The sequence below is a fragment of the Theobroma cacao genome, chromosome 2 (genome assembly GCF_053813885.1).
Source record: "Theobroma cacao isolate CCN51 chromosome 2, ASM5381388v1, whole genome shotgun sequence".
In the NCBI taxonomy this organism is placed as follows: Eukaryota; Viridiplantae; Streptophyta; class Magnoliopsida; order Malvales; family Malvaceae; genus Theobroma; species Theobroma cacao.
Window position 1 is genome coordinate 7,509,549 of NC_142640.1, and position 24,923 is coordinate 7,534,471.

Genomic DNA, 24,923 nt, shown 5'->3' on the forward strand with positions numbered 1-24,923 from the left:
TGCGTTACAAAAATTCCACATTCTAGAATCCATGCCAAAAACATGATCAGGTAAACAGACAACCTGAACCAGAATCTGACCCAAAACTCAGTAGCAAATCTCGATAGATGTCGACTGATGAATTGCCAACCTGCCACAAAAAGACAGCATAACACCCATACCCACTGAAAAACCAGGACATGATTTGAACAAAAATATCAACAGTCACGTAAGATATTACAGTGACTTAAAACACTACCAGTTTAAAAAACACAAGACTCTCCCAAAAATCAGTGTCGATGAGATTAAGTCATCGTTTCCGCTCATACATCATACGAGAAAGATTAGTTGGATTAGAATTAGTAGTATTTGAGGATGATCTAGAATTGTTTTTATTATTTCCTAGCAAGTGTGTTTATAAGCGTAGCTCTATCCTGTTTTTTCTATGTACTTTGTTTTAATTATTTTCTTGCTGCATTTTATGATGTTCCCTTGTCATCCGTGTTGCAATTAAATATGTAAAGGATTAATTTGGCAGTAATTATTAAATTGAAACCTATATGAAAAAGAAGAATGTTTATATCTTAGAGCTGCTGGATCAATCTCAACCAGGCGTTTCAATTTGCAACAAAACCAACGCAAACCGATTAGAAACAGTGCAATTTTACAAGAGAGTTCAAATTAATTTGTCATTTTCCACCGTTGCCCTCGCACTCAAACGAGAACAGCCACCATAAAGGAAATGATCCGCTTACGCTAAAGAGCACCTTCAGTGTGAAATTCATCAGTTGATTGCAGAACATATCCTACGAATTTCGCCTTGAGAGCCTGTCTTCACTCCAATGTTGCTCATCTTCACGATTGATCTTCCAAATTCAACATTGAAATTCAATGGTCGCAAGCCTCTAACACCCAAGTAGCGTTGGACAATGGTTCTAGTGGACGCATCGGTCCATAACTTTTGATCCGACTCCAATATTCCTCGGCCATTCCTCAAATTTCCAAAGAAAGATGCATCAAATCTGTTAACGCTACCGGTGTCAAGTTCAACACGCCTTGTTCCCTCACCATTCTGTGGGCAAAGTGCTCGTAGCTGAGGGACAAATGCAGGGTGGATTGATTGGTCAGCGCCATTGCCCGTTGTAGTGAAGTTGTATAATCTGTAACTGAATAATTGGCAAGCTGTGGTTCCTAAGGTGTGTCCTCCTATCAACAAAAAGGTAATGCAGGACAAATTAATAAGTCGGTTCAATCACAGAGCAAGAATAAAAGACCTTTTCATGCATTTGGCAATTGATTTTCAAGTGTGTCCAATAATTGGACATAATTTAAGACTTCATATCCGTACTCTCTAAATATACCAAGAACTAGAAAGAAAAGAGATGTGCTTACCAACGAGCGTAACAAGGTCCTGAGTGTTTAGACCAAATGCAGCAAACTTTCGCTTTTGTGAATCTACGGACTCCCTGAAACCAACTAAAGTGATAGTATCCGATGCTGAGGAAACCATCCCATCTCTGCGCCCTGTAGGCACCCGCCAATTCGGTGCGTTTGCCTGAGGGAAATAACAGGGAAAAAATATTTATACAGGTTTGAATAACAAAAGATATGCATGTATCTTGTTTCAATAACTACTCCTACATTAGTCCAGCTTCACTATTACCAGAACTACAGAATCACGGGCAGCAAGGGCAATAATGTCAGCGCATGAGACGACGATAGGACATTCGGCTTCAAGCCGTGCCTTAGCGTCATCAATAACTTCATATCCTCTCACACCAAGGTTTGGAGGAGCTGTTTTCTCAGTGTTAGGCCCATCGATGAGGATGGAAGCATCGCAACCGTTGACAAAACAGTCATCGAAGTGCAACCTTAGCAATGCAGGAGCAACGGAAGGATTGGAGCGGAAATGAGATTGAACTGTAGACCTAACGATGGATTCAGCACGAGGACAACTGCGTGAATAGAACCCAACACGCGTCCCTTGGCCTTGGACCAATGTGGCAGCTATAACAATCATGAGAAACACTAAAAATAAATTCTGTTTGGAACCCATCTCTGTGAAGAAACAATGACAATTTATGAAATATGATGAGTGCAATATCTTATGTGAAAAATGCTTAGGCTAAGAAAATATGTGCTTGTTGATTTGTTTAGCTAAATGTTATGTTGAGGTTGGCTGCCCTGATGAATTTATCGGACTTAGAAAGTCAAAAGCAGAGAAGAGGTAAGCAAAGGCGGCTACAGAGAGAACCACCATTGAAGGGCAGAACAATTCTAAGTTATGGAGGGTGATGAGCTGGGTTGGCAGGCTTACTGGGGTCTTTTCTTTTGTAAGGTGGTGTGAATCAACTATTGAAATTTCACGTGAAGAATAAGTCTGTATAAACTATTGAGTACGGACAAATTTCCTACTCACTATCCTCTAACCTCAACTTGATAAAGTGAAGAATACAAACTGAAAGGGACAGATAAATAAATGGTAAACAAATGGGAAGGCTGGTGCCACGAAAATGGAGGATGTTTAGTATGTAGATACTGATCTCATGATCTCCTTTTACCAAAAAGAAATGGTTTCATTCTGTTACTTTCGGGACAAAATGTTTATATTTGTAAATTTGAGGGAAAGATGATAATGTCGGTTCATAAAGAAAGTATATAAGTAGGACAAAAAATTATTCTCTCGACGCAGGCTTAGGAGGAAGCTTTCTCGTCAATCCTGATCATTAATTAGTCAAACTCTGCAAGCATACCGGCTCTTTAAACTCTTTACGTGTATATATACACTAGTAATTTAAAATGATTACCGGAGGGGGGGGGGGGGGGGGGGGGGGGGGGAGCTGAGGCTTTATTAGGTCCGATTGACACCTTATATAAAAGGTGTGAGTTCGTACTTATTGAAAGCATTTCCTTTTAGGATTAACAAAAAAAAAAAGTTTTTAAGTTAGTTGGTTATTTCCTTAAGAGATGTCAAAATAACCCACGTTTAGCAATTTAATTTAAGTAATCATATGACCAATCCGCATAATTAGTAGTGGTAACTATTATTACAGAGGTACAATTGACTAGAAATTGAGAAGCGGTTGCTTCTGAAATTAGCTTGTGTGCGGCCCAACACGTTGAAAGATGCATCAACAGAGGCTAAGATGACATTTTCAAATGGTTTAATATCGATATAAATAAATAAATTTCTTCTAATTTCATTTTATATACATCAGCATATGAAATACAATTACGTTGTTTTAATTTTGAAAGAGCATTAAAATTAGGGGTGCTTTCGTAGCACTCGTCTTCATTTAACCAAAAACTTCATGATTTTCAATGCCAAAATATGATTAATTATATTCCAGTTGCTAGTCCCTAAACCTTGAAGGTCAACGCCCCAAAATGGCAGAAACAAAAAATTGAAGCCCTCCGACATGCATATGGTTACTGAGGCCTTTTTGAATGAGCCAATGAACCATTCAATCAAACAAAATTTAAAGTGGTGCAACTCCTATTTTGATATTTGAAAGACTGACGATATTCCCTTTTCTTCATGGTAATAGATTAATTATTTTATTTTACTATAGTTTTCCCATTCCTTTCATATGAAAGGGGAGCAAGCTAGTTTAATTTGGTGATTTGCAGTTGTTAGTACACGTAAATGAACAAGCAACTATGCAACATTAAGATTCAAAATCTTCAAATTTGTTGAAATGGAAAAAAAAAAGGCTTAGAAGTTTCAAGGGATGGAGGGCGGTGCTTTTTCTACTTTAAAGCAATAGGTGTATATTTTATTCATAAGCCTAATAAATTTCATACACAAAACAGATGAAGTACTGCATAAAAATTCAATTCACATGCTAATCAAAGTGAAATACTGCATACTAATGTTAGGAATTATTGATAGATTACCAAAAATAGCTAGCAATTGAGAGGTGAGTACCTATTTTTTGTGGGAGTTCAATAATCTTGTGATCAATGACCAGTTCATTTAAATTTTGATCAACGTTTAAATTGGATTCTTTTTACTATTTCAATTTTGTAATTTTAGTTAATTTACTCCAATTTCAATTAATGAATTTACTTTCTATATTTTTATTAAAATTAGATTTAAAAACAATTGATAACAATGTTAAATTTTTACAATTTAATTTTATCACATGATTTTTTTTGTTAATAATGTGACATGTTAATCTGAATTTTTTTTATAACATGATAAATATAGTTAAAAAATACTAAAGTTTTTATAATTTTAAAATTTGTTAATTATTATTTAATTAAAATAAAATATGATATTTTTTAAAGCATATGTGATAACAATTAAAAAGTTAATTCATATCAACATGTCAGATTATCACTAAAATGTCATATCATCTAAATTAAAAAAAAAATCTTAATTTCACCGTTAATTATCCTTAAATCGACTTTTAATAGAAGTTTTAAGATTAAATTCATTAAAATTGAGATAAAGACACTAAAACTGCTATAAGATAATAAAATAAGCAACTCCAAATTTGGACCTTTAATTTCCTTGGTAGTAATTCCTTTGGTACATAAATAAAAGAGAGATGGAATTTTATTACTTTTCAAGAACTGGATTAATCTCAAACAGACATATTACAAGAAAATCTAATGGACCCATTATTCAAAAGATGAAAGTACTAATTAATTCAAATTAATTAAATCAACAGTACAACATCCTATATTAAAAATAGAATTCACTTTGAGGTTGTTATTTTCACTGTTTCCTTCATAAGGACATGAGCATTGATTACGTTACCAGCTTACGCTAAAGAATGAAACAATATCAATGCAATCAAATTTTTAGCTTCTATTGGAAACTTATGATCAGTTAATTGCAGAACAAATTCTGCGAATTTCACCCTCAGCACCCGTCTTCACTCCAATGTTGCTCATCTTCACCATTGATTGTCCAAATTCAACGTTGAAGTTCAATGATCGCAAGCCTCTAACACCCAAGAAGCGTTGAACAATGGTTCTCGTGGAAGCATCAGTCCATAACTTTTGATCAGACTCAAGAATGCCCCGACCATTCCTCAGATTTCCAAAGAAAGACGAGTCAAATCGATTAGCGCTGCCTGTGTCCAACGCAACGCGCCTTGTCCTGTCACCGTCTTGTGGACAGAGTGCTCGGAGTTGGGAGACAAATGCAGGGTTGATTGATGGGTCATCACCATTTCCAGTTGTAGTGAAATTGTATAGTCTGTAGCTGAAGAATTGGCAAGCTGTTGTTCCCAGTGTGTGTCCTCCTATTAGCACAAAACAATGCGAGGCATATTATTAGTGGCAGTACTAATATAGTTGGGTGCAATCATAGAGCAGGAAGGCCAAGCTTATATGTCATGGAATTGACAAATTCCCTATCGGACAAAACTTGGAAAAATATCCTAATTAAGTGCAATGATTGGTGAAAGAAAACTAGCTTACCAACAAGCGTAACAAGATCCTGAGTGTTTAGACCAAATGCAGCAAACTTTTCCTTTTGTGAATCTACAGACTCCCTGAAACCGACCAAAGTGGTAGTATCTGATGCCAAGGAAACCCTCCCATCTCTGCGCCCTGTGGGCACCCGCCAATTTGGTCCGTTTGCCTGAGGGAAAAAAACAACAACAAATTTAGAGATTTGAATAACAAAAGCTATATGCATCTTGTCTTAATAACTACTCCTACATTAATCTAGCTTGAGTTGACTATTACCAGAACTACAGAATCACGGGCAGCAAGGGCAACAATGTCAGCGCATGAGACAACGCCAGGACATTCGGCTTCAAGCTGTGCCTTGGCGTCATCAATAACTTCATATCCTCTCACACCAAGGTTTGGAGGAGCTGTTTTCTCAGTGTTAGGCCCATCGATAAGTATAGAAGCATCGCAACCGTGGACAAAACAGTCATGGAAGTGCATCCTTAGTAATGCAGGACCAACGGAAGGATTAGAGCGGAAATGAGATTGAACTGTCGACCTAACAATGGATTCAGCACGAGGACAAGTGCGTGAATAGAAACCAACGCGGGTGCCTTGGCCTTGCACCAATGTGCCTGCCATGGCAGACAAAAGAAACACGAAAAAATATTTCTGTTTGGTGTAAACCCCTTCCATTGCTGTAAAGAAACAGAGTCAATAACAAAGGAAAGAGAATGTAATACAGAATTCTCCGGAAATAAATCCTTTGGCTAAAAACTTTATGTTTTTCTTTCTTTTGGCTAACTTGTGATCTTATGGTTTGCTAGTGCGATGCATTTATAGGCTCAGAAAGTAAAAACCTGAGAACATGTACGCGAAGCCGGCTGCAGAATAACCACCATTTTGAAGGACAAAATAATTCCATACGTTATACAGATAGGTTTGCACTAGAGATGTTGGTTTTGTTGGGTCAAATTTGTCTCGTAAAGAATTGCTGGGTCGCTTGAAGAATTAGTCTCACCAGTCACCAGTCGATTTCTTAATTATCATTGTTGCTTTTGGCCACCGTGATAAAGTGGAGCTGGATATATCATTATTGGATTACTAAAAAAAAAAAAAAAAGAAGAAAAGAAAAGAAATGCAGAAGCAGAAGCAGAAGGAAAAGACTGTTTCCTTCCTTCCTTGACAAAATTATTCAAAATGTGAGGGATTAAAAATTGGGTTCATAAAAGAATAAATGTACGAACTTTTTTCTTTTTGCAAGTTTTAGTGGAAGCTTCCTCTGTTCCTTGTCAACACCTGAACCTCTTCACTTTATAATAAGCATTTGATTTGATAAATTACTCGTAATATTCCTGAATGCCCCACGTGTTGCAAATATCTGACTATACAGAATGTGATACTCATATCAATTTCTTAGTAGCTAGGAAAATGTTAAATTATATAATTCCAAGCTCAAATTGAAGTTATTGACCGCAGATTCAAAAGTTGTTTCTGATCTCAGCCTTGTGTGCGGCACAACAACACGTCTTTCACATTCCACTTGGCAGGAGCATGAGCAATGCATCACCATTTCAATTCATCAACAAAACAAAATGTTCAAATAGACAAAGCTAGCAACAATACGTTCAACATTGTCATTGGCTTCCTTGCCAAAGCTAGCTGTCTTAAATAAAAGTAAATCATTTTTTTTTGTTCTGAGATTAAAAAAAGTAAATCAAAATATAATAAAACAATCATTTAAGTTGGACCAAGCCGGATTTAGGTCAAGATGAGTTGGTCGCTCGATCCATTGACATCAATCATTAAATTGAAAGGTACCTACAAATATTTGTATTCTTGACATCTGATCCAAGATATGAATGAGATTGTATTTGTTGCAAATTTCCATAAAAAAAATGTTGATTTATTTTACCCTTCACTAGCGCAGTGAGAGGCAAATGACAAAAGAGGAATGTGACAAGAAAGAGAAAGGACAAACGGCGCTGAAAACGAGCTATATATACAGGAGGTTAAAGAGTAAAGTAAACAAAAAAAGGTTTATTACGTTATAACTAACTTGACTAACTTTTAAACAATGATTAAATATATACAAAATGGTGCGTTGCTCATGTATTAACTTATTGCTTTTTAACTGAACCTAATACGCAGCGTTTGGATGGCATTTCTTGTCTTTTATTTATTCTCTACGTTTTGGTGTCTTCTTGTTCCCAAGCCTCCTTCTTCCTTCTTCAGGTCGATAGTCATCAGCCTGGTGCAGGGTTCTTCCATGGAATCTTGAGTTTATTCATTCTGGATACTTCTAATAGTAAATAATATATTTTATTGTCTTTTCCTATGAGTTGGTCGCTTTACATCCATAATATAATGAGCTGTATAATATATATATATATACGCACACAATATGCAGACAAGGATAAAAAGATATTAGCTTTTCAATCTCTATATAGAGTGCAAGAGGGGGAGGATTGTGATTCTACACTTGGTGATTGGAAATTTAGTCAACCTCTGTGTAGTAGACAATATATTAAGATGGTTGTTCAAGATGGAATTGCCTTTTAGGAGTCAAGAGAATGCTGTATGCCGTGATTTTTGTAAAGTCTTGCAACCTTAGTTTCGAATTCCATCATGGTACAATACTTTTCACGATTGTCTTCCAAAACATATGTGTTTGAGAAGGACGACTTGAAAATTAATTCGAAACATCGGAACAAGCAGTTTGTCTCGCAACATAACATAACAAGATCCCCTGATCAATCCAAAAACCCAGCAACAACCCCCAAAGCAGACACAGAGGTAGCAGAACCTTAAACAACAGTAAAGGAAATAACAGCGACAAGGAAAAATCAAAAATAGCCCCGAGGGCAAACCAAAAAACATTCACAACAAACAGAAAGCAAGGAAAAGGCCAGGGGAGGGAGAGTTGTCTTCCTCCTGTCCTGATTCTTGTTTTCCCTTTAGATGAGGGGTTTACCCACTAAAGAAGATTGGTAATGCTGATTTGAAAGAATCAGCTATTGCTGTTGATGATTAATGATGATTGAAGCCAGCTATATACCAAGGGCACAGGGCACCTTCGCATCAACTTTGCAAAAAAGTGAGAGGTGTTTCACGAACCGAGGCTGACTAATATTTATAGACTGAGAACTAAAGTTAATACATTATCTCAAAGTTTCACCTCCTTTCGCATTTGTGTGAGCCCACTCTTAATATTTCTCACAAAAAACCAATGGGCTTGCTTATTTAAAGCATTCATCTCTTTTGAATCTTGGTAATATGGGATATTGAAACATTATGAAATACCACAAGAGCAAATATTGAAGGAACAAAAGGAAAAAATTTAGAACTAAGAAATATTCTCCAAAAATTGAAAAGGATCTGTCAAATAGTGGAAAAGGGATGAAGAAAGGGAAACAAGGACTAAGAGGTCCGGTTTGAAGAGTAATAGAAGAGGAAGGGTGAAGGAAGATAGTCTGATGGATTGTTATGTTGAGATAGAGGGTAGTGCTTCAGTCCCAAACATGGATATAAGGAGAAGAAATTCAGTGCTAAAAAAGGATGTGGAAGAAATTTGGGGGTTGACCCAGAGATTGAGGTTGATTTTTCAAGAGGAAAAGGATGATGTAATTTACATGTTGGTGGAATTGGAATCTGCAGATGAAAGTAGAGAACACCATCCAGATCAGGGCAACCTTTAAGGTGTAGTTGGGTGATGGCTTTTGACTTGGTGAAAATGAATACTAGCGATCCCACGATGTAGGGTTGATTTTTGAGGCAATTTTTGGACTATGAGCACCCTTGGTGATGATTTGTGGTGATGGTAGCTATGTTAAAGTGCAGGATGTTTGATGAGTAATTTTTTGGTTCTTGTGATGTGGCTCCTCCTGGCTTGTGTTTATGGTGTCTTTGCTGGTCTTGAACTGAGTTTTTTAAGGCAGGGTTTTATGATGGTCATGTGTGCGTGATGGACTTTTGATGACTTGAGGCTGGGACTGCTGTAGGGATTTTGAGTTTGGTTATGATGGAGCGAAATTTGTAAGTATATGCCTTTGTAACACTTGAATTAGGAATATGGAGGAATGTGGTCTGGTGTTTATTTTGTATGTTCAAGCAGCCAGTTAGCATTATTTTGAATGATCACTGCCTGAGTTTTTGTATAGGGGCAGCTAGCTACGAGTTTGTTTTTGGGATAGCTAGAAAGGCCTTTGAGTGTTACCACCGACAGCTTTTTAAGCCGAATTCACCTTTCTTAAAATGACTTGACAGTTGATTTATGTATTATCCTACAAGTTTTAGTTAAAAATGATTAGTTGCATGCTACAGTTTGCTAAGCCTTTCTTGAAAGTGGAGTTTGTATAGGGACTTTTGAACGTGTGCATACATTTTGATTTATGCTTGAGAGCAGAGCCTTGAGTGTCATATCACTTTCCATATCTTAAATCATTGACAACCTTGAACCAGATATCATTAGTCAAATAAATTATATTCCATTCAGATACATGTATATAATACAAATTATTCAGACAGTCAAACTTAGACTGTCTGCCTCAATGCCTCTGTGGTCAACCAGAGCGGGAATTGTTATTCATATTTAAGCTTACGCCAATAATGAACAAATAGTTACTTCCATGTTTTAACATGATTCTGAATTATTAATTAGTTTATAGCAGAACAAACTCCGCGAATTTCACCTTCAGTTCCTGTCTTCACTCCAATGTTACTCATCTTCACCATTGACCTTCCGAATTCCACGTTAAAGTTCAGTGCTCGCAACCCTCGCACACCCAAGAATTGTTGGACGATGGGTCTTGTTGAAGCATCAGTCCACAACTTCTGATCAGACTCTAGTATTCCACGGCCATTTCTCAGGTTGGTGAAGAAAGATGTATCGAATCTGTTGCCACTGCCAGTGTCAAGATCAACGCGCCTACTGGCGTCTCCGTTTTCAGGGCAGAGTGATTGTAGTTGAGAGACAAATGTCGAGTCGATTGTGGGGTCAGGGCCGTTGGCGGTGAAGTTGTATAGCCTATACCTGAAGAACTGGCAAGCTGAAGTTCCTATGGTGTGTCCTGCTGTTAGAAGAAACGAAAGGCAAAGGATAAAGGTGGTGCACGTTAGTATTTCAAAATTGAGATATTATGAAAAACTCACAAAACTTTTATCACCTGGTTTTGATCTTATAAATTTAAAACAATACTGTCTCTAATATAGAATTGCTTACCAACAAGGGCAACAAGGTCCTGAGTGTTGAGACCAAAAGCAGCAAACTTTTGTTTCTGTGAATCGATGGACTCCCTGAAACCAGGCAAATTAGAGGTATCAGATGCCAATGAAACCGTCCCATCTCTGCGTCCAGTAGGCACCTGCCAGCTTCGTCCACTTGTCTGCATGGAATATTTTGTATAAAGAATTAACTCAGTGATTATTTATATGATACGGATTAAAACCATAAAGTAACGAAGTGATTGTGGTAGAAGTAAATTAGTAGTACTAGTATCTGTTTTCAATTTTATATTGTACTAGTAACATAACATATCTCACAGTAATAATTACCAGAACCACGGAGTCACGTGCAGCCAGAGCAAGAATATCAGCACATGAGACCACTCCGGGACATGCTGCTTCGAGTTGTGTCTTGGCATCATCAATAACTTCATAGCCTCTTATCAAACGATTTGGACCGGCAGTTTTCTCAGTGTTAGGGCCGTCAATGAGGATAGAGGCATCACAGCCATGGACAAAGCAGTCATGGAAGTGCATCCTCAGCAAGCCTGGGGCAATTGCAGGGTTAGACTGGAAATGGGATCGAACAGTTGACCTAACAATGGATTCAGCACTAGGACATGTACGTGAATAGAACCCAACACGGGTGCCTTGGCCTTCCACCAATGTGGTTGCCGTGGCAAATAGAAGAAACACTAAAATGAAATGTTTAAAACCACAACCCGCCATTTTTGTGATGTAAGCAACTACTACAAAGAAAAGAGGGTTGTAATGCGATCTATAACTCTGGGATTTAATTTGCTAGTGAGAAGTTTGTGTTTGATTGCTTTGGCTAGCTTGTGATCTTGGAGTGCGCTGGTTTGATGCAATTTATAGGCTCAAAAAGTCAAATTCTGAGAAGAAAAGTCAGCAAAGCCGGCTACAAGGAACCACCATCGAGAGTTGGGGTTCAGATTTCGCTGGGGCCATGACGGCCTTTAAAGAACTGTTTCAATCAGCTGGTCGTAATTCACGCGAAGAAGTGGTCCATGTAGAAAGAATTTTTTAATCATTATTTTAGGCACCATGACAAAGTGGAGCGCGCGTGAGATACATACAAATCATTACTGGATTATTACTGGATTAGTGAAGCAAAAAAGTGGCAGTACAAGTTAAAGAATGATGTATAGATTGACCAAAAGAAAAGGATACAATATGGGAAGGTGGGAACATGTAAGAATGCAAGTGAATAAGAGAACATCTCCTTTTCCCCTCTGCTTAAACAGTAATTGTTCGTACGTTTAGCAGATACTAACCAAAAAAAGTTTACGCAGAATGAAACTTAATTCCTTGTATATATATCTTGAAAACAAGACATTAAGTACATTTCGTGCCCAAAAAACAGGTTAACATCCCAATTACAGTGCTAATTTTATCGATTTACATTTCAGCTCCAGCCTTTAGGATATTTAAAAAATTATTAAATCCCCAAACGTTCACTTTGTTTTCTTAATTAATGATTAGCTTTTATCTCACGTGCCTTTCAGGTGATTTGACATGTTGATTACATCAACATGTACAAAAAATTACATTGAAAATTTAAAAATTTATTATCTATAAACGTTTATTAAAAACCAAAAAGAAAAAAAATACATAACTTAATATTATTTATCAAGTACATAAGAAATGATAAACTTTTGGCGAGAGTACAAAAAATAACAGTTCAAAATTTGAAATTAACAATTCACTTGCATAATAATTAAGGGAAATACAATATCAGTGAAAAATATATATATATTTGCATGATAATAAATCATCCTAACAACAATAGCTGTTGCTTTTGAAATTAGGTGGCCAAGTAGAAAGGATAATTATTAATTAATAAAGTCCCACAACTGGCAAAAATTAAATAAAAACAAGTGGTTGCTACTTGGCTTGCTTCTTGTTATATCTTATCATCAGGCTGTTGATCGAGTCCGGTTTCAGTGCTCAAGCTTCCGTAGCAGCCTTGTGTTCTTGCCATTTTCGGCCCTATTAATTGCTGAATTATTGAATAAAATTATTCTAACATCAATTATTTCTGGGTCTTATCCAAAATTATCAAAGGGCTGAAAGATGAGGGGAAGTACCCCTTTTGGCTCATCCTGATGAAGAGACCTTGCTGAGCAATAAAAAAACAAAAAGAAAAGATAGAGACCTGGAGTCGTCCACTCAGGCGCACTGCGCCACACCGACAAAGACGCGGAATAGATGAAGTCATAGTTTGACCTTTATTAAAAAAAATTATTTTAATGTATTATTTTTTTTACAGGTGCAACATTTAGCATGTGAATTTTTTTTATATTTAAAATTAATTTTAACAAAAAATGAAATAATAATAATAATAATAATCATCATCATTTTATCCTAAACCTTCTCCGTTTGTATATTGTGGCAATAGTCCTCCTTTTGATTGTCATCATTCAATCAATACAATGACTTGTCTGCATATATAAAATGTTTGCCAGGGGGAGACAGTCCATCGATCTGGATAACACTTGGAAAAATTTGATTGCATATACATATTTTTTCCTGGAACAACCACTTTTTGACTACTCCGCTCGTCTATCTAGTCGTCCAACCAATACAATATTGGTGGCAAACAAAACGGTTAGGTGCCTGTCTCTTTCTTTCTAATTTCTAGACATTGTTGTTTATATGATTAATTTGTCCGTTAAGCATGCACGTACGTAATTCCACATTTAATTATTAATCGTGACTGCAGGATACAGTAATTGAGCTTGCCATTTGTTAACGACAAATGCAAAGTTAGTAGTTAATAGAGTTCTAAGGAAGATATGAGAAAACAAAAGTCACATATTCCATTAAAATAAAGATGCAATTATACAAATATCATAATACAAAAGAGTAGACAAATCCAGTAATTTTTTTTTTGGATTTGCTTGTTCACATCACTCTTCTCTCTTTGTCAGAAAGAGTGGGACTTATTAGCTTATCAGCTTACGCTAATCAATAAGGAACTATATAATCACTGAAACTTTTCGAACGTCATTATGATCATCTTAAAACGAGTAATTACTTAGTTAATGGCAGAGCAAACTCTTCGAATTTCACCATTAGTACTCGTCTTCACACCAATATTACTCATCTTCACCATGGACCTAGCAAATTCCACGTTGAAGTTCAATGGTCGCAAGCCTCTCTCACCCAAGAAGCGTTGAACAAAAGTTTTTGTCGAGGCATCGGTCCATAACTTTTGATCAGACTCGAGAATTCCCCGACCGTTTCTCAAGTTGGCGAAGTAAGCTGTATCGAACCTGCCACCACTACCGGTGTCCAAATCAATGCGCCTAGAGCCATCACCGTTTTGTGGGCAAAGTGCTTGCAGTTGAGGGACGAACGCTGGGTTGATTGTGGGGTCAGGACCACCGTTGGTGAAGTTGTATAGTCTGTAGCTAAAAAACTGGCAAGCTGAAGTCCCTATGGTGTGTCCTCCTGTAAGAGGGGAAAATAAAAGGTTAAGACCAGAGAAAATGCTAGTATTTCAGATATTAATTGGATAAAACTTTTCAACTGACTTTGAAAATATATAAGCCAAGGAAAATTGCTTACCAACAAGAGCAACAAGGTCTTGAGTGTTGAGACCGAAGGCAGCAAACTTTCGCTTTTGCGAGTCAATGGACTCCCTAAAGCCAGGCAAATTGGAGGTATCTGATGCTAACGAAACCCTCCCATCTCTGCGTCCTGTAGGCACCTGCCAGTTTATTCCTCTTGTCTGCATGGTACATACAATTGAAGCATAATCGGTAATAATTAGTGTACGATAACTATCATAAAGGGCAAAGTTACAGTAATAAAATAGCATCTTTTAATACTATATGATAAAAAAAGGATCATTATATTGATTAAATGTAGTAAGATTACCAGAACGACAGAGTCACGAGCAGCAAGAGATAGAATATCAGCACATGAAACGACCCCAGGGCATGCAGCTTCAAGTTGAGTTTTGGCATCATCAATAACTTCATAGCCTCTCAACAAAAGGTTTGGACCGGCTGTCTTCTCCGTATTAGGACCATCAATAAGGATAGACGCGTCACAGCCCTGGACAAAGCAGTCGTGGAAGTGCATCCTCAGCAAGCCGGGTGCAATGGCAGGATTAGACTGGAAATGTCTTTGAACCGTTGACCTAACAATGGATTCAGCTCGAGGGCATGTTCTTGAATAGAACCCAACTCGGGTGCCCTGGCCCTGCACTAATGCAGTAACCATGGCAAACATGAGAATCATTGCAAGGAACCTCGGGCTGGCGTAAGCACCCTCCATTCTGATCAGCCCGAACAATGGGATTGAGATTATAAGACTTAAGAGAAAATGCAGAATATAGTGTTTCAAATGGCTCTAAGTTCTTTTCCTATGAGAGGAGTGTGTTTGCTACTTTGCTTGTGATTTTGTGGGATGGTGAGCAGGGTTTATTTATAGGCAAAGTTTTTAGTCAACTATAGAATGAGTAAAGAAAGCCGGCTATAAAGAACCGCCATTGATAAGGATAAAGAAAGATTCAGAATAATAAGGGGCGGAGGGATGATGAGTTGGGATACATTAGCAGGGTATGCCTGGAGGAAGCGAGTTGCAAATTGCAAAGGGGAGCGGTGTTCACGTGGAGAAGTGGCCTTTGTCAAAGAATCTTTTTAAGACAATAATAGTATTAATTTTTTTAAAAATATTTTATGGCCGTAAGGAAAGGGGAACATGACAGGATTATTAGGGGGATATCGGATATGGATTAATTTAGATTAGATAAAATTATTGAATGAAAGTGTCAACCACCTGTCTCGAAAGTGACAGACAACCGATAGCTTGTCCGAAGCTTTATTAAGCTTTAGACTGAACCAACTTATTCAAATACATCAAAGAGGCCTCATATCTTGTTTCCATTATCTTTTCATCATTTTTCAATTTTCTCTCCATTATTGTTTATATGTATAATTGATTAATTTGTGTCATATATGTTACCATTGGTAATAGCATGTATTCTCAAAATTAATTTTTTACTGAGCAAAAAAAAAACAATAATAATGAAAATAATTTAATATTACAGAATTCTTAAATAAACAACATCAACTACGTGTTAATTTAGACTTTGAGTCAAAATAATTAATTAGGATCTTGTCAACTTTTTATTTTATATCTTTTTAAAAAAAAATTATCAATGAAGAACTCATGAGCTATACCAATATCTGTCGGTAATCTTGCATTATTGGGAATGCAAACTATATATATTTAATATAATGATTTTATTTAATTGCACATTTCGAGTCAAGAGCAATGGTTGGTTTTTGTTTCTTTTACAGGCATTATGCGATGCTCTTTTTGCAATATATTCACAATGTTACTCATTTTCTTCTTTTTAACTCGTAAATTGTTTATCCAAATACATAATTTTAATAAAACCTATGAATTGAATAAGTGAAAACGATAAGAATACGCAATAGTAATTTTGCTGGCTCATATTGTCATCCAAAATCAAAATCTTTCCGACTTTACAAGTTATTAATTTTGGGTATGTTAAAAGATTAATTAATTAATTATATATATATATATATATATATATATATATATATTTGTCTATGTGTCAGAAATCTGAACTGATGAGTACTTTTTTTCTTACTATTTTACGAAATAATGCTAATTGATTAATTAGAAGGGGTTATTTCATGACCTGTAAAAAAGGGTATTATTTTCTTAATTTATGGCCAGACAATTTTAAGTAGAAAATTAGAAAACAAAAGTAAGAAAAATACCAATATGCTAGCTATTACCTATGACCTTCATGAATAAGCTAATAAACAAAAAAAATACCTTTGAAAAAAGATAGCTAAGTAATAAAATTTGTACAGGGTGTAATTGGACAACGCGTGCTGTTGCTGGTTGGCACGATACAAGTCTCTTTTGTATGGTCAACCTTGACCGTTTGCCCTTAGCTTGCCGAGGTTTTTGTATCAGTCTTTTTTATGCTTAATGAAATAATCCGTTTACTTGAGACAAAAAGGTAATTCTTTTTATGTTGTGGATATTCTCTTCAGTTTATTAACTTAAATTTTTTAAAGTAAAATAATATTTTTTATTTATGAAAAATAAAAAATAACATAAAAATTCATTTCAATTCGATTCAAATATAATTTCCATTTTTATATTACAAATAAAAAACCAAACTAAACTCAGTTTTCAATTTTCTAGATTCTTTTCTTAGCCTACTAATGAGTCAAGAGCTCTTATTAATTAATTTGTTAAATTTAAAATAATAATAATAACTTATACTACGATCATTAGGCTGCAGTTAATTAAAACATCAATTTGCATTATAATTATCCCATGTAAAATATTGTAACTACCTTAGATGGGAAACCATTAACACATGAAAGAGCGTTGGTTTACGTCTAGTCCTTAGCTGCATTTCGTGTTGCAATGTCAAAGTTGAAAATGCTTCTATATTTATTTATTTTTTTATAATCAAAATTGAAACTACTTAGTAGGTTTTTTTTATATATTATAATAATTTTAAGAGATTCGCATGTAACATGGCGGTGAAAAGAAAAATAGTAATGGATAAATAAGCCATTGACATTAACAAAAATGAAAAATAAAGTAGCCGTTGACAATTGAAGAAGGACTATTCTCCGCGTGAAATGCCAGCGAGCAATCCCACGCTAAGTCAGCACACGACAAAAGTGCCCCTGGTCGCTTTGGTCTGCCCATCTTTACTTTTTACAATCATTGGGCCGTTTTTCTTTACTTCTTCACTATTTTTGAACTTTTCTTATTTCTTAATCATTCCCGCGTTTCTCGAGTTGACTTCAATTGCCTATAAATGATTTTCTTACTTGCAAGCAGCAAGATCATCACCATTCACAAGCCAAAATTTAATCGGTTCTAGAGCTACTTTTCTACTTATAAACTCGATTTTCCTTGTACTAGTGTTGTAACAATAACAATGAAGTTAAACAAATCAAAATAATTTCTTTTGGTTTTTTTTTTTTGTCATTGTTGGCATTTCTTTGTTAATAAAATCGAAGCATATTGCAAGGCTGTTGTAATAACCTCTATTTCAAGCACACAAAATAGGGGCTTTTAAGATAACAGCAGAAGAAGAAAGAAAACTATGTGATGAAAGATGAGGAATGATGCAAAGAATATTTTAGGGATAATGGATCCTTCATTTTATTAAAAGTTGTATATATGAGTTTATTTATACAGAGACTTTACAAATGAATCAAAAAAAGATAAAATAGGCCAACTAATTATTTAATTACTCAACTAACTAATGATTAAAAAGCTATTAACAGTTATTTAAAACATAGCTAAAACGGTGCCACTTCTCTTTTAATGAAACGTGTGCTTCGTGCTTCCTATTTTCTTCTCTTCATCTCTTATAGTCGAGATGGTGCGTTTCAGCTTTATTTTCTTTCCTGTTTATAAAGCAGCTTATATTCTTGTATGCTACTGCATTTATTTATTACTGCTTGAATCTTGTTTCTTCATGATCTGACAGATTGACCTTGGTTGATACTCCCCCTCAAGAAGAACCATGAACATTGTGAATGTTCATCTTGTATAACAATCTCTGAAATTATCTAGGTGCAAAGCCTTTGTAAATGCATATGCAACTTGTAGTTCTGATGGTACATAAGCTGGTTCAATTACCCCACTCAAAATCTTTTCTCAAATGAAGTGACAATTGATTTCTATATGTTTTGTCCTCTCATGGAATACTGTATTTCGATTGATACATATGGAGGACTGATTATCACAATGAAGCTTTATCGGATCTTTGTGTTGAATATCAAAATCAACAAGCAAATCTTTAATCCAAATTACCTCACAACAAGTGGTTGTCATGAATCTATACTCTACCTCAGTTGAGCTCCATGCTACCACTTGTTGTTTCTTGGACTTCTAGCTCACGAATAACTCTTCAATGAACATGCAATATCAGTAATAGACTTTTTGCTCTTTGGACACCTTGCCTAGTCACTATCGCAGTATGCTGAAATCCTCAAATCAGATTATGCTTTCATAAAAATTCCCTGACCAAGTGCTGCCTTCAAATATTTTAATACTCTGTAGGCTGCTATATAGTGCTCATGTGCTGGCATGTCCATGAACTGAGCCAAGCTTTGTATTGCATAAGATATGTCTAGCCTTGTGAAAGTCCAGTAAAGAAGTTTTCCCACCAACTGTTTGTATCTTGTAAGATCTGCTAACTTATCTTCTTTGCTTGATTTTCTTAGCTTCACATTATAATCAATGGGTGTTGACACTAGTTTAGCTCCAAGAAATCCATGCTCTTCCAACAAGTCAAGTGTGTACTTCTTTTTATATACTAAAATTCATTGTGGTGACCTTGCTGTCTCAAGACCAAGGAAATATTTCACTGTGCCAAAATCCTTAAGCTTAAACTGTGAGCTCAAGTATTCTTTTATAACAACTGCAGCTTGAGTGGAAGTACTACCAACAAGAATGTCATCAACATATGTTAGCAGAGCTATAAAATCACCATCACTTGTACTCATGGTGAATAAAGAATAATTTGACAGTGATTGCTTGAAGCCATAATGAATAATTGAGGAGGTTAATTTAGCATTCCATTGTCTTGAGGGTTGCTTAAGTCCATACAAAGATTTGTAGAGTTTACATGCTAATTTTGATCCACTAAGATGTTCCCCCTTAACCTTATATTATTTAGGTAGCTCCATGTAGACTTCTTCATTTAGATCTTCATGTAAAAATGCATTACTTACATCTAACTGTTCAGTGTCTAATTGTTTGCAACTGCAAGTGCAAGAAATATTCTTGTTGTAGATTGTTTGGCCACAAGACTAAAGGTCTCTTGATACTCAAAGCCAACTACTTGACTATATCCTTTTGCCACCAACCTTGCCTTGTACCTTTCATTTTCACCCTTTTCATTCAATTTCATTGTGTAAACCCATTTACAACCAACAGTATGACAATCAACAGGTAATGGTACTATGTCCCAAGTGTTATTTTCTTCTAAAGCCTTTAGTTCAATAGCCATTGCTTCTCTCTAATGTGAGTGAGTTACTGCTTGATGATATGATGTAGGGTCTTGTATGTTTGATAAGATGCAATAAATGCCTGATGTGTTGGTGACAAACTGTGTAGAGAAATAAATTTAGATATAGGATGTGAAGTAACAATACTAGTATGAGAAGGTAAATCAAGTTAGTATGCCTCTAAGTATTTTGGTATGTTTTTCACTCTTGTGCTTTTTCTAATTGGTTGAATTGGATTAGGATTATGGTTTGTTTTCAGGTTGATTATTACTGTTGCTATCAGGCAAACTGCTACTAGATGATGAATTTTGAGAAATTTTATCATTTATTGGTTTGAAATTCTATTATGAAGTTGGTGAAGGTTCATTAAGACATAATTCAGCTTGAGGTTGATCAAATGAATGAGAATTGATAGGATTTGAATCAAAAATATCAAAAGGAACATCATGCATATCAGGTGTTTGATGAAATGCAATATCCTATTTACCATGCTTTGTATACTGGAAAGGAAAGTATCCTCATGAAAAACAATATCTATGGATACTATGACTCTTTTAGCTTGAAGATCATATACTCTGTAGCCTTTGACATGGTTTGGATAGCCTATGAAAACACATTTGGTGGCCCTGCTGTCAAACTTTTTTCTATGTTAGGATTGTGTTGAGACAAAATATAGACATCCAAATACCTTCAAGTGACTGAATGAAGGTGGCCTTTTAAAGAGTATTTCATAAGGTAATTTGTTTTGCAAACCTCTAGTTGGTACTCTATTGATTATATGTATGGTAGTTAAGATTGCATCCTCCCAGAATTTAAGTGGCATATTTGACTAAAGTCTCAAGGCTCTTGCCACAGCTAGAATGTGTTGGTGTTTCCTTTCCACAACACCATTTTGTTATGGTGTACCAATACAGGATAATTAATGAACAATCCCATTTTTGTTATAAAAATTAATGAGCTCAAATTCTTTTCCATTGCCTGATCTTAAACATTTTACAAAATTGTCAAATTGATTTTGAACAAGACTAGTAAAAACAGGTATAATTGATGACACTTTTGACTTGGATTTCATTAAGTATATCTAAGTGAAACATGAGAAATCATCCACAATAGTTAAGAAATACTTATGTCCATTCAAAGTAGGATCATAAGGTCCCCATACATCCACGTGAACTATTTCAAAAATTGCTTTGGTGTTTTGAACATGAATTGGAAATGGCAAATCCCTTTTGTTTTGCCATTGGACATACTTCACATAACAAATCATTTGAACAATTAATTTCTGGAAAACTTTGATGTAACACATTAATTCTCTCTATTGGAGCATGCCTCAATCTAAAATGCTATATGTCAGAATCTGTGTACTTTGGCTTGGAGGAATTTACAAAAAAAAATAATAATAAACAGATTTTTACTAAAGTTTTTAAAACAAAAATGAAAGGGATCTTGTTCAACTTGGTTATCCTACCTTAGATAGAGGCTTGAAGACACCCTAACAACCCTAGTCACTCTCTATGATGGAAAATCCTGAATAATACAGTATTTGTTAGTGAAAAAGAGACATGAATCCTTTGATTTGGTTAATTCACCCACTGATATGAGGTTAAAATTGAAGCTAGGAACACAAAGGACATTTTTTAGTGTCAATAGATATGTTATCCTAATAGTTCTTATGTGAGTAACCAAAGCTTTACCATTGTTTAGCAAGTGTACAAAATGGTTATCAACTAGTTCAACAAAGATAAATCCGTCTAAAGAATGACAAATATGATTTGTAGCACCAAAGTCCATGATTCAACTATCTTGTTTAATCACAAGGTTACTAATATGCTTAAAACCATGTGGTAAATTATTTGAAGTGTTGAAACAAGGGTGATTAGATACAGTACTTGCAAAGGCAGAGTTAATCAAGTATGGTTTGTGTTGAGGGCTTTTCGGTGAAAAAATCTTACCATCATTGCAATCCATTCCATTCTCACTGAAGAGTTCCATGAGCTTGTTGACTTGTTGTTTAATTACAGTTGTAGACACTTAAATAAAAAAAATTAAATTAAATTAAATAAAATAAATAAAAAAAATAATAATAAATAAAAAAAATTTTTAAAAAAAATGGGGATGGCTGGGCGTACGCCCAGCCATCCCTTCGCCATCCCATCCCCCACCCACTACGCGGGATGGGGTTCTGGCCACCAACTCCAGGGGTGCCAGAACCCCCTCGCCGGGTTGTCCAATTTTTTGGACAACCCGGCTCTTTAAAAACCCTGCAAAAAGAGAGATCGACAGCAGTTAGCCACAAGGAACCAAAAAAACAACAACAAAAAAAGAAAAAGGGGTGAGATCTGAGAAGAGGAAGCGGTAGAGAGAGAAAAAGAAGGAACGGCCGGCAGAGAGAAGAAAGGAGAGAGCTTGACGCCGGCAACGAAAGGCGAAGTGATTCGCCGGGTAAGAGAGAAATCCGAGAAGAGAGGGGAGGACGCCGGCGCCGGCGAAGAGAGAAGAAAAAGATTTTTAGAGAGAAGGGAGAGGGCGCGGTCTAGAGAGAGAAACAGAAATGAGAAAATGAATAAAAAAAGCTGAAAAGGGATTTTATACCCAGAGGAAGTATGCCTAAACGGCGCCGTTTCAGTGAAGTGAAGGATTCCAAGGGTCGACGCCTAAACGACGTCGTTTGAGGGAGTCTCCAGAGCCCAAAACGGTGCGTTTAGGAGAAGGCCAAGCGGACCAAGGAAGCGGGCCAGGCAGACCTCCGCGCAGCCCAGACCACTTGGGCCATCCTTCCGGCCCAAGCAAGGTGAGGCCTTACCCATTTCTTGTGGATTTGGGCTCATTTAGTTTATTTTAATTATTTGTTTAGCTTTAATAAAGATATGTAAATAATAAAAAATATTAATATTATAAATATATTTGAAGGCTTGCAAAAAATAAAATAAATAATAATAATAATAGTAATTCATGATGCAAATATACATATATATATTATATTATATTTTTAGATAAAAAAATAAAAAATAAAAAATAAAAAATATATAAAATAAAATAAAAAAATAAAAAAATAAAAAAATAAAAAAATAAAAAATAATGATAATAATAAAATGAAAAATAAATAAATATTAATAATAAATAATATAATTGGAAGAAAATATTTGAGTATTACCACCAAAATGGAGGTAAAGAGTTGCCTCTTTCCGGTGGATATTTTCGGGTGCGAAATTAGAGACAGATTTTCACCGAAGCGTCGGGATAAATCTGAACTCTAGATTTCAAAACCCATTAAGTAAAATAGTCATCGTTAGAAAACAATATATGTAGAAAAATTTTGTTAATTCAAATAAATATTACTAAATAAAGTTAATCTAATCGTTTAAAAATTAATTAATTATTTAGATAAGCTTTGTAATCAAGTAAAAAATTGACCAACAACAAACATGGATTTAAATAACCAAAAAATAAAGTATATATATAAATAAAAAAAATAAAATAAAAATAAATAACAAATAATCAAAATTTTTAAATAATCAATAAACGCGTGCATGTAGATACTATCATTTTATACTGTCATTGCATGCCACTCTTATTTTGCAAATGGTGCGGTAATCCCGATGATGGGATTTCCCCGAGGAACTCGTAGAGACGAGTTCTTCCGGGGATATCTCTAGGTGAGGAGAATTTCGAGACTTCACCAAAGCGTTGGGATGGTCTTCGAATAATTTTCCAATAAAAGATTACCGACTCCATCATTTAAAATAAACGAGTCACGACATCATTCTACGCTTGCATCACATGCATACGTAAGACTAAGTGAAAAGCTCAGTCTGGCAATTCAATAAAAAATTTTAATTAATAAAATAGGGATTAAACTAAGAAAAGGCTATATTAAGATAACTTAAGATTAAATGGTACCGTTCGTAGAACGGGCGTCACGGAGGTGCTAATCCTTCTCCGTGCGTAACCGCACTCCCGAACCCATCTCTAAAAAAACGTGGACCAGTTTTCGTTCTTTCGACGGACCTAAAATTAATTTAGGACTTCGTCGATTAAGAATCGGGTTAATAGGTGACCAATCACACCTTAAAAAAAGATTGGTGGCGACTCCCACACCTTGAGATTTTTAATTTTCACCCGCGTCTGGCGGACGGGTTCCCGGACCCGCACGTCACGACAACAGTCAATTAAGACGTAAGACCATTACCAGCTGACTCATCTATATGTTTTGACAACATTACTGAAAATGGATTGTCATTCATACTAGTGGCATTGTTTGCTACAGCCTTCCTTTTTCTGAAATTTGTCTTTATCTTAGTAAATTTAAAATCTTCTGGAAACCCCACCAACCTATAGCATTTCTCCTTAATGTGACCTTTTTTAACACAATGTGTGCACTATAAGTCCTTTCTACCTTTCTTGTTTGTCTCACTAATAGTCAACATAGCAGATGACTCCAATGTAGGTTGTGCTTGAATCATCAAAGCTCTTTGAGTTTCTTCTCTTAAAATAAGGCTATAGACTTTATCTAAGCTTGGTATAGGATCCATGAGAATGATTTGTGACCTTGTGGTAGAGGATGAGTCATTTAGACCATTCAAGAATATAAAGACCATGTTTTTGTGGTATTAATCATTGTATTTCTTAAAACAATTTGCATTACATCTTCCACAATCACAATGTGGTAAAGGTCGAAAATTTCTTAATTTTTTCTAGACTCCTTTGAGCTCAATAATGTAGGCATGAACAATTCTTGACCTTTATGTTATATTGCTCAATGTGTATTGTAGGTTACAAATTTTGGTGTCATCAGCTTGAGCAAGTTTTGCTTAAGCGTGTTCTAAATTTCCATTACAAAGTATATGTAGAATAGTGTTGAAGCTATGAGTTATGTGATGGATTCTAAGAGCCATGCTACTAATAGGTTGTTACATCGAATCTAAGAAGGGTAAATGAGATCTGTGATATCAGGCTTTGGTATTGTACCATTGATAAACCCGATCTTGTTTTTAATTGATAGTGTTAATAGAAATGACCAACTCCTAGTCACATAGTTATTTAAGGTTAGTTTGGGAGTGATCACAACTAATCCTGGGTGATCAGTGTGGTGTAAAAAGTGTAGGGATTATGGATCTGCAGTAGGAGATACTGATGATCTCGAATCAGTAGAAGTTTGTGAAACTTGGGGTCTCGATTCAGTCTACTTTGACTTGATTTTCTATGAGATTGTAAAAATCAACAAAGGGATGAATGATTAAACTTACTAATAAATTA

General features: G+C 35.5%; 4 protein-coding genes across 4 annotated transcripts; all 4 read right to left on the reverse strand.

The window, feature by feature from the left end:
* Nucleotides 1-577: 577 nt before the first annotated feature.
* Nucleotides 578-2,128, reverse strand: LOC18608316 (peroxidase N1-like). The gene is made up of 3 exons (XM_018115147.2): nt 1,643-2,128; nt 1,372-1,534; nt 578-1,185 (listed from the first exon to the last, which is right to left on the reverse strand). The coding sequence occupies exons 1-3, from the start codon at nt 2,033-2,035 to the stop codon at nt 764-766; spliced, it is 978 nt and encodes a 325-aa protein (XP_017970636.1). The 5' UTR covers nt 2,036-2,128; the 3' UTR covers nt 578-763.
* Nucleotides 2,129-4,608: 2,480 nt separating this feature from the next.
* On the reverse strand, nt 4,609-6,170 carry LOC18608317 (cationic peroxidase 2-like). The gene is made up of 3 exons (XM_018115124.2): nt 5,683-6,170; nt 5,413-5,575; nt 4,609-5,234 (listed from the first exon to the last, which is right to left on the reverse strand). Exons 1-3 carry the CDS (start codon nt 6,082-6,084, stop codon nt 4,813-4,815), a joined length of 987 nt encoding a protein of 328 aa, XP_017970613.1. The 5' UTR covers nt 6,085-6,170; the 3' UTR covers nt 4,609-4,812.
* Nucleotides 6,171-9,855: 3,685 nt separating this feature from the next.
* LOC18608318 (peroxidase N1-like) lies at nt 9,856-11,439 on the reverse strand. Its single transcript, XM_007042941.3, has 3 exons — nt 10,942-11,439; nt 10,610-10,772; nt 9,856-10,460 (listed from the first exon to the last, which is right to left on the reverse strand). Exons 1-3 carry the CDS (start codon nt 11,338-11,340, stop codon nt 10,045-10,047), a joined length of 978 nt encoding a protein of 325 aa, XP_007043003.2. The 5' UTR covers nt 11,341-11,439; the 3' UTR covers nt 9,856-10,044.
* Nucleotides 11,440-13,428: 1,989 nt separating this feature from the next.
* LOC18608319 (peroxidase N1-like) lies at nt 13,429-15,247 on the reverse strand. The gene is made up of 3 exons (XM_007042943.3): nt 14,515-15,247; nt 14,203-14,365; nt 13,429-14,085 (listed from the first exon to the last, which is right to left on the reverse strand). Exons 1-3 carry the CDS (start codon nt 14,914-14,916, stop codon nt 13,670-13,672), a joined length of 981 nt encoding a protein of 326 aa, XP_007043005.2. The 5' UTR covers nt 14,917-15,247; the 3' UTR covers nt 13,429-13,669.
* Between the last annotated feature and the right edge of the window lie 9,676 nt (nt 15,248-24,923).

What these genes read in the sequence shown, in the direction of transcription:
- LOC18608319 (XM_007042943.3), bottom strand. Translation starts at nt 14,916, where the DNA reads ATGGAGGGTGCTTACGCCAGCCCGAGGTTCCTTGCAATGATTCTCATG. An exon ending in CTCGTGACTCTGTCGTTCTG is followed by an intron (nt 14,366 to 14,514) that starts GTAATCTTACTA and finishes TGTACCATGCAG; the next exon opens with ACAAGAGGAATAAACTGGCA. An exon ending in AGACCTTGTTGCTCTTGTTG is followed by an intron (nt 14,086 to 14,202) that starts GTAAGCAATTTT and finishes CCCCTCTTACAG; the next exon opens with GAGGACACACCATAGGGACT.
- LOC18608317 (XM_018115124.2), bottom strand. Translation starts at nt 6,084, where the DNA reads ATGGAAGGGGTTTACACCAAACAGAAATATTTTTTCGTGTTTCTTTTG. An exon ending in CCCGTGATTCTGTAGTTCTG is followed by an intron (nt 5,576 to 5,682) that starts GTAATAGTCAAC and finishes TTTTTCCCTCAG; the next exon opens with GCAAACGGACCAAATTGGCG. An exon ending in GGATCTTGTTACGCTTGTTG is followed by an intron (nt 5,235 to 5,412) that starts GTAAGCTAGTTT and finishes TTGTGCTAATAG; the next exon opens with GAGGACACACACTGGGAACA.
- LOC18608316 (XM_018115147.2), bottom strand. Translation starts at nt 2,035, where the DNA reads ATGGGTTCCAAACAGAATTTATTTTTAGTGTTTCTCATGATTGTTATA. An exon ending in CCCGTGATTCTGTAGTTCTG is followed by an intron (nt 1,535 to 1,642) that starts GTAATAGTGAAG and finishes TATTTCCCTCAG; the next exon opens with GCAAACGCACCGAATTGGCG. An exon ending in GGACCTTGTTACGCTCGTTG is followed by an intron (nt 1,186 to 1,371) that starts GTAAGCACATCT and finishes TTTTGTTGATAG; the next exon opens with GAGGACACACCTTAGGAACC.
- LOC18608318 (XM_007042941.3), bottom strand. Translation starts at nt 11,340, where the DNA reads ATGGCGGGTTGTGGTTTTAAACATTTCATTTTAGTGTTTCTTCTATTT. An exon ending in CACGTGACTCCGTGGTTCTG is followed by an intron (nt 10,773 to 10,941) that starts GTAATTATTACT and finishes TATTCCATGCAG; the next exon opens with ACAAGTGGACGAAGCTGGCA. An exon ending in GGACCTTGTTGCCCTTGTTG is followed by an intron (nt 10,461 to 10,609) that starts GTAAGCAATTCT and finishes TTCTTCTAACAG; the next exon opens with CAGGACACACCATAGGAACT.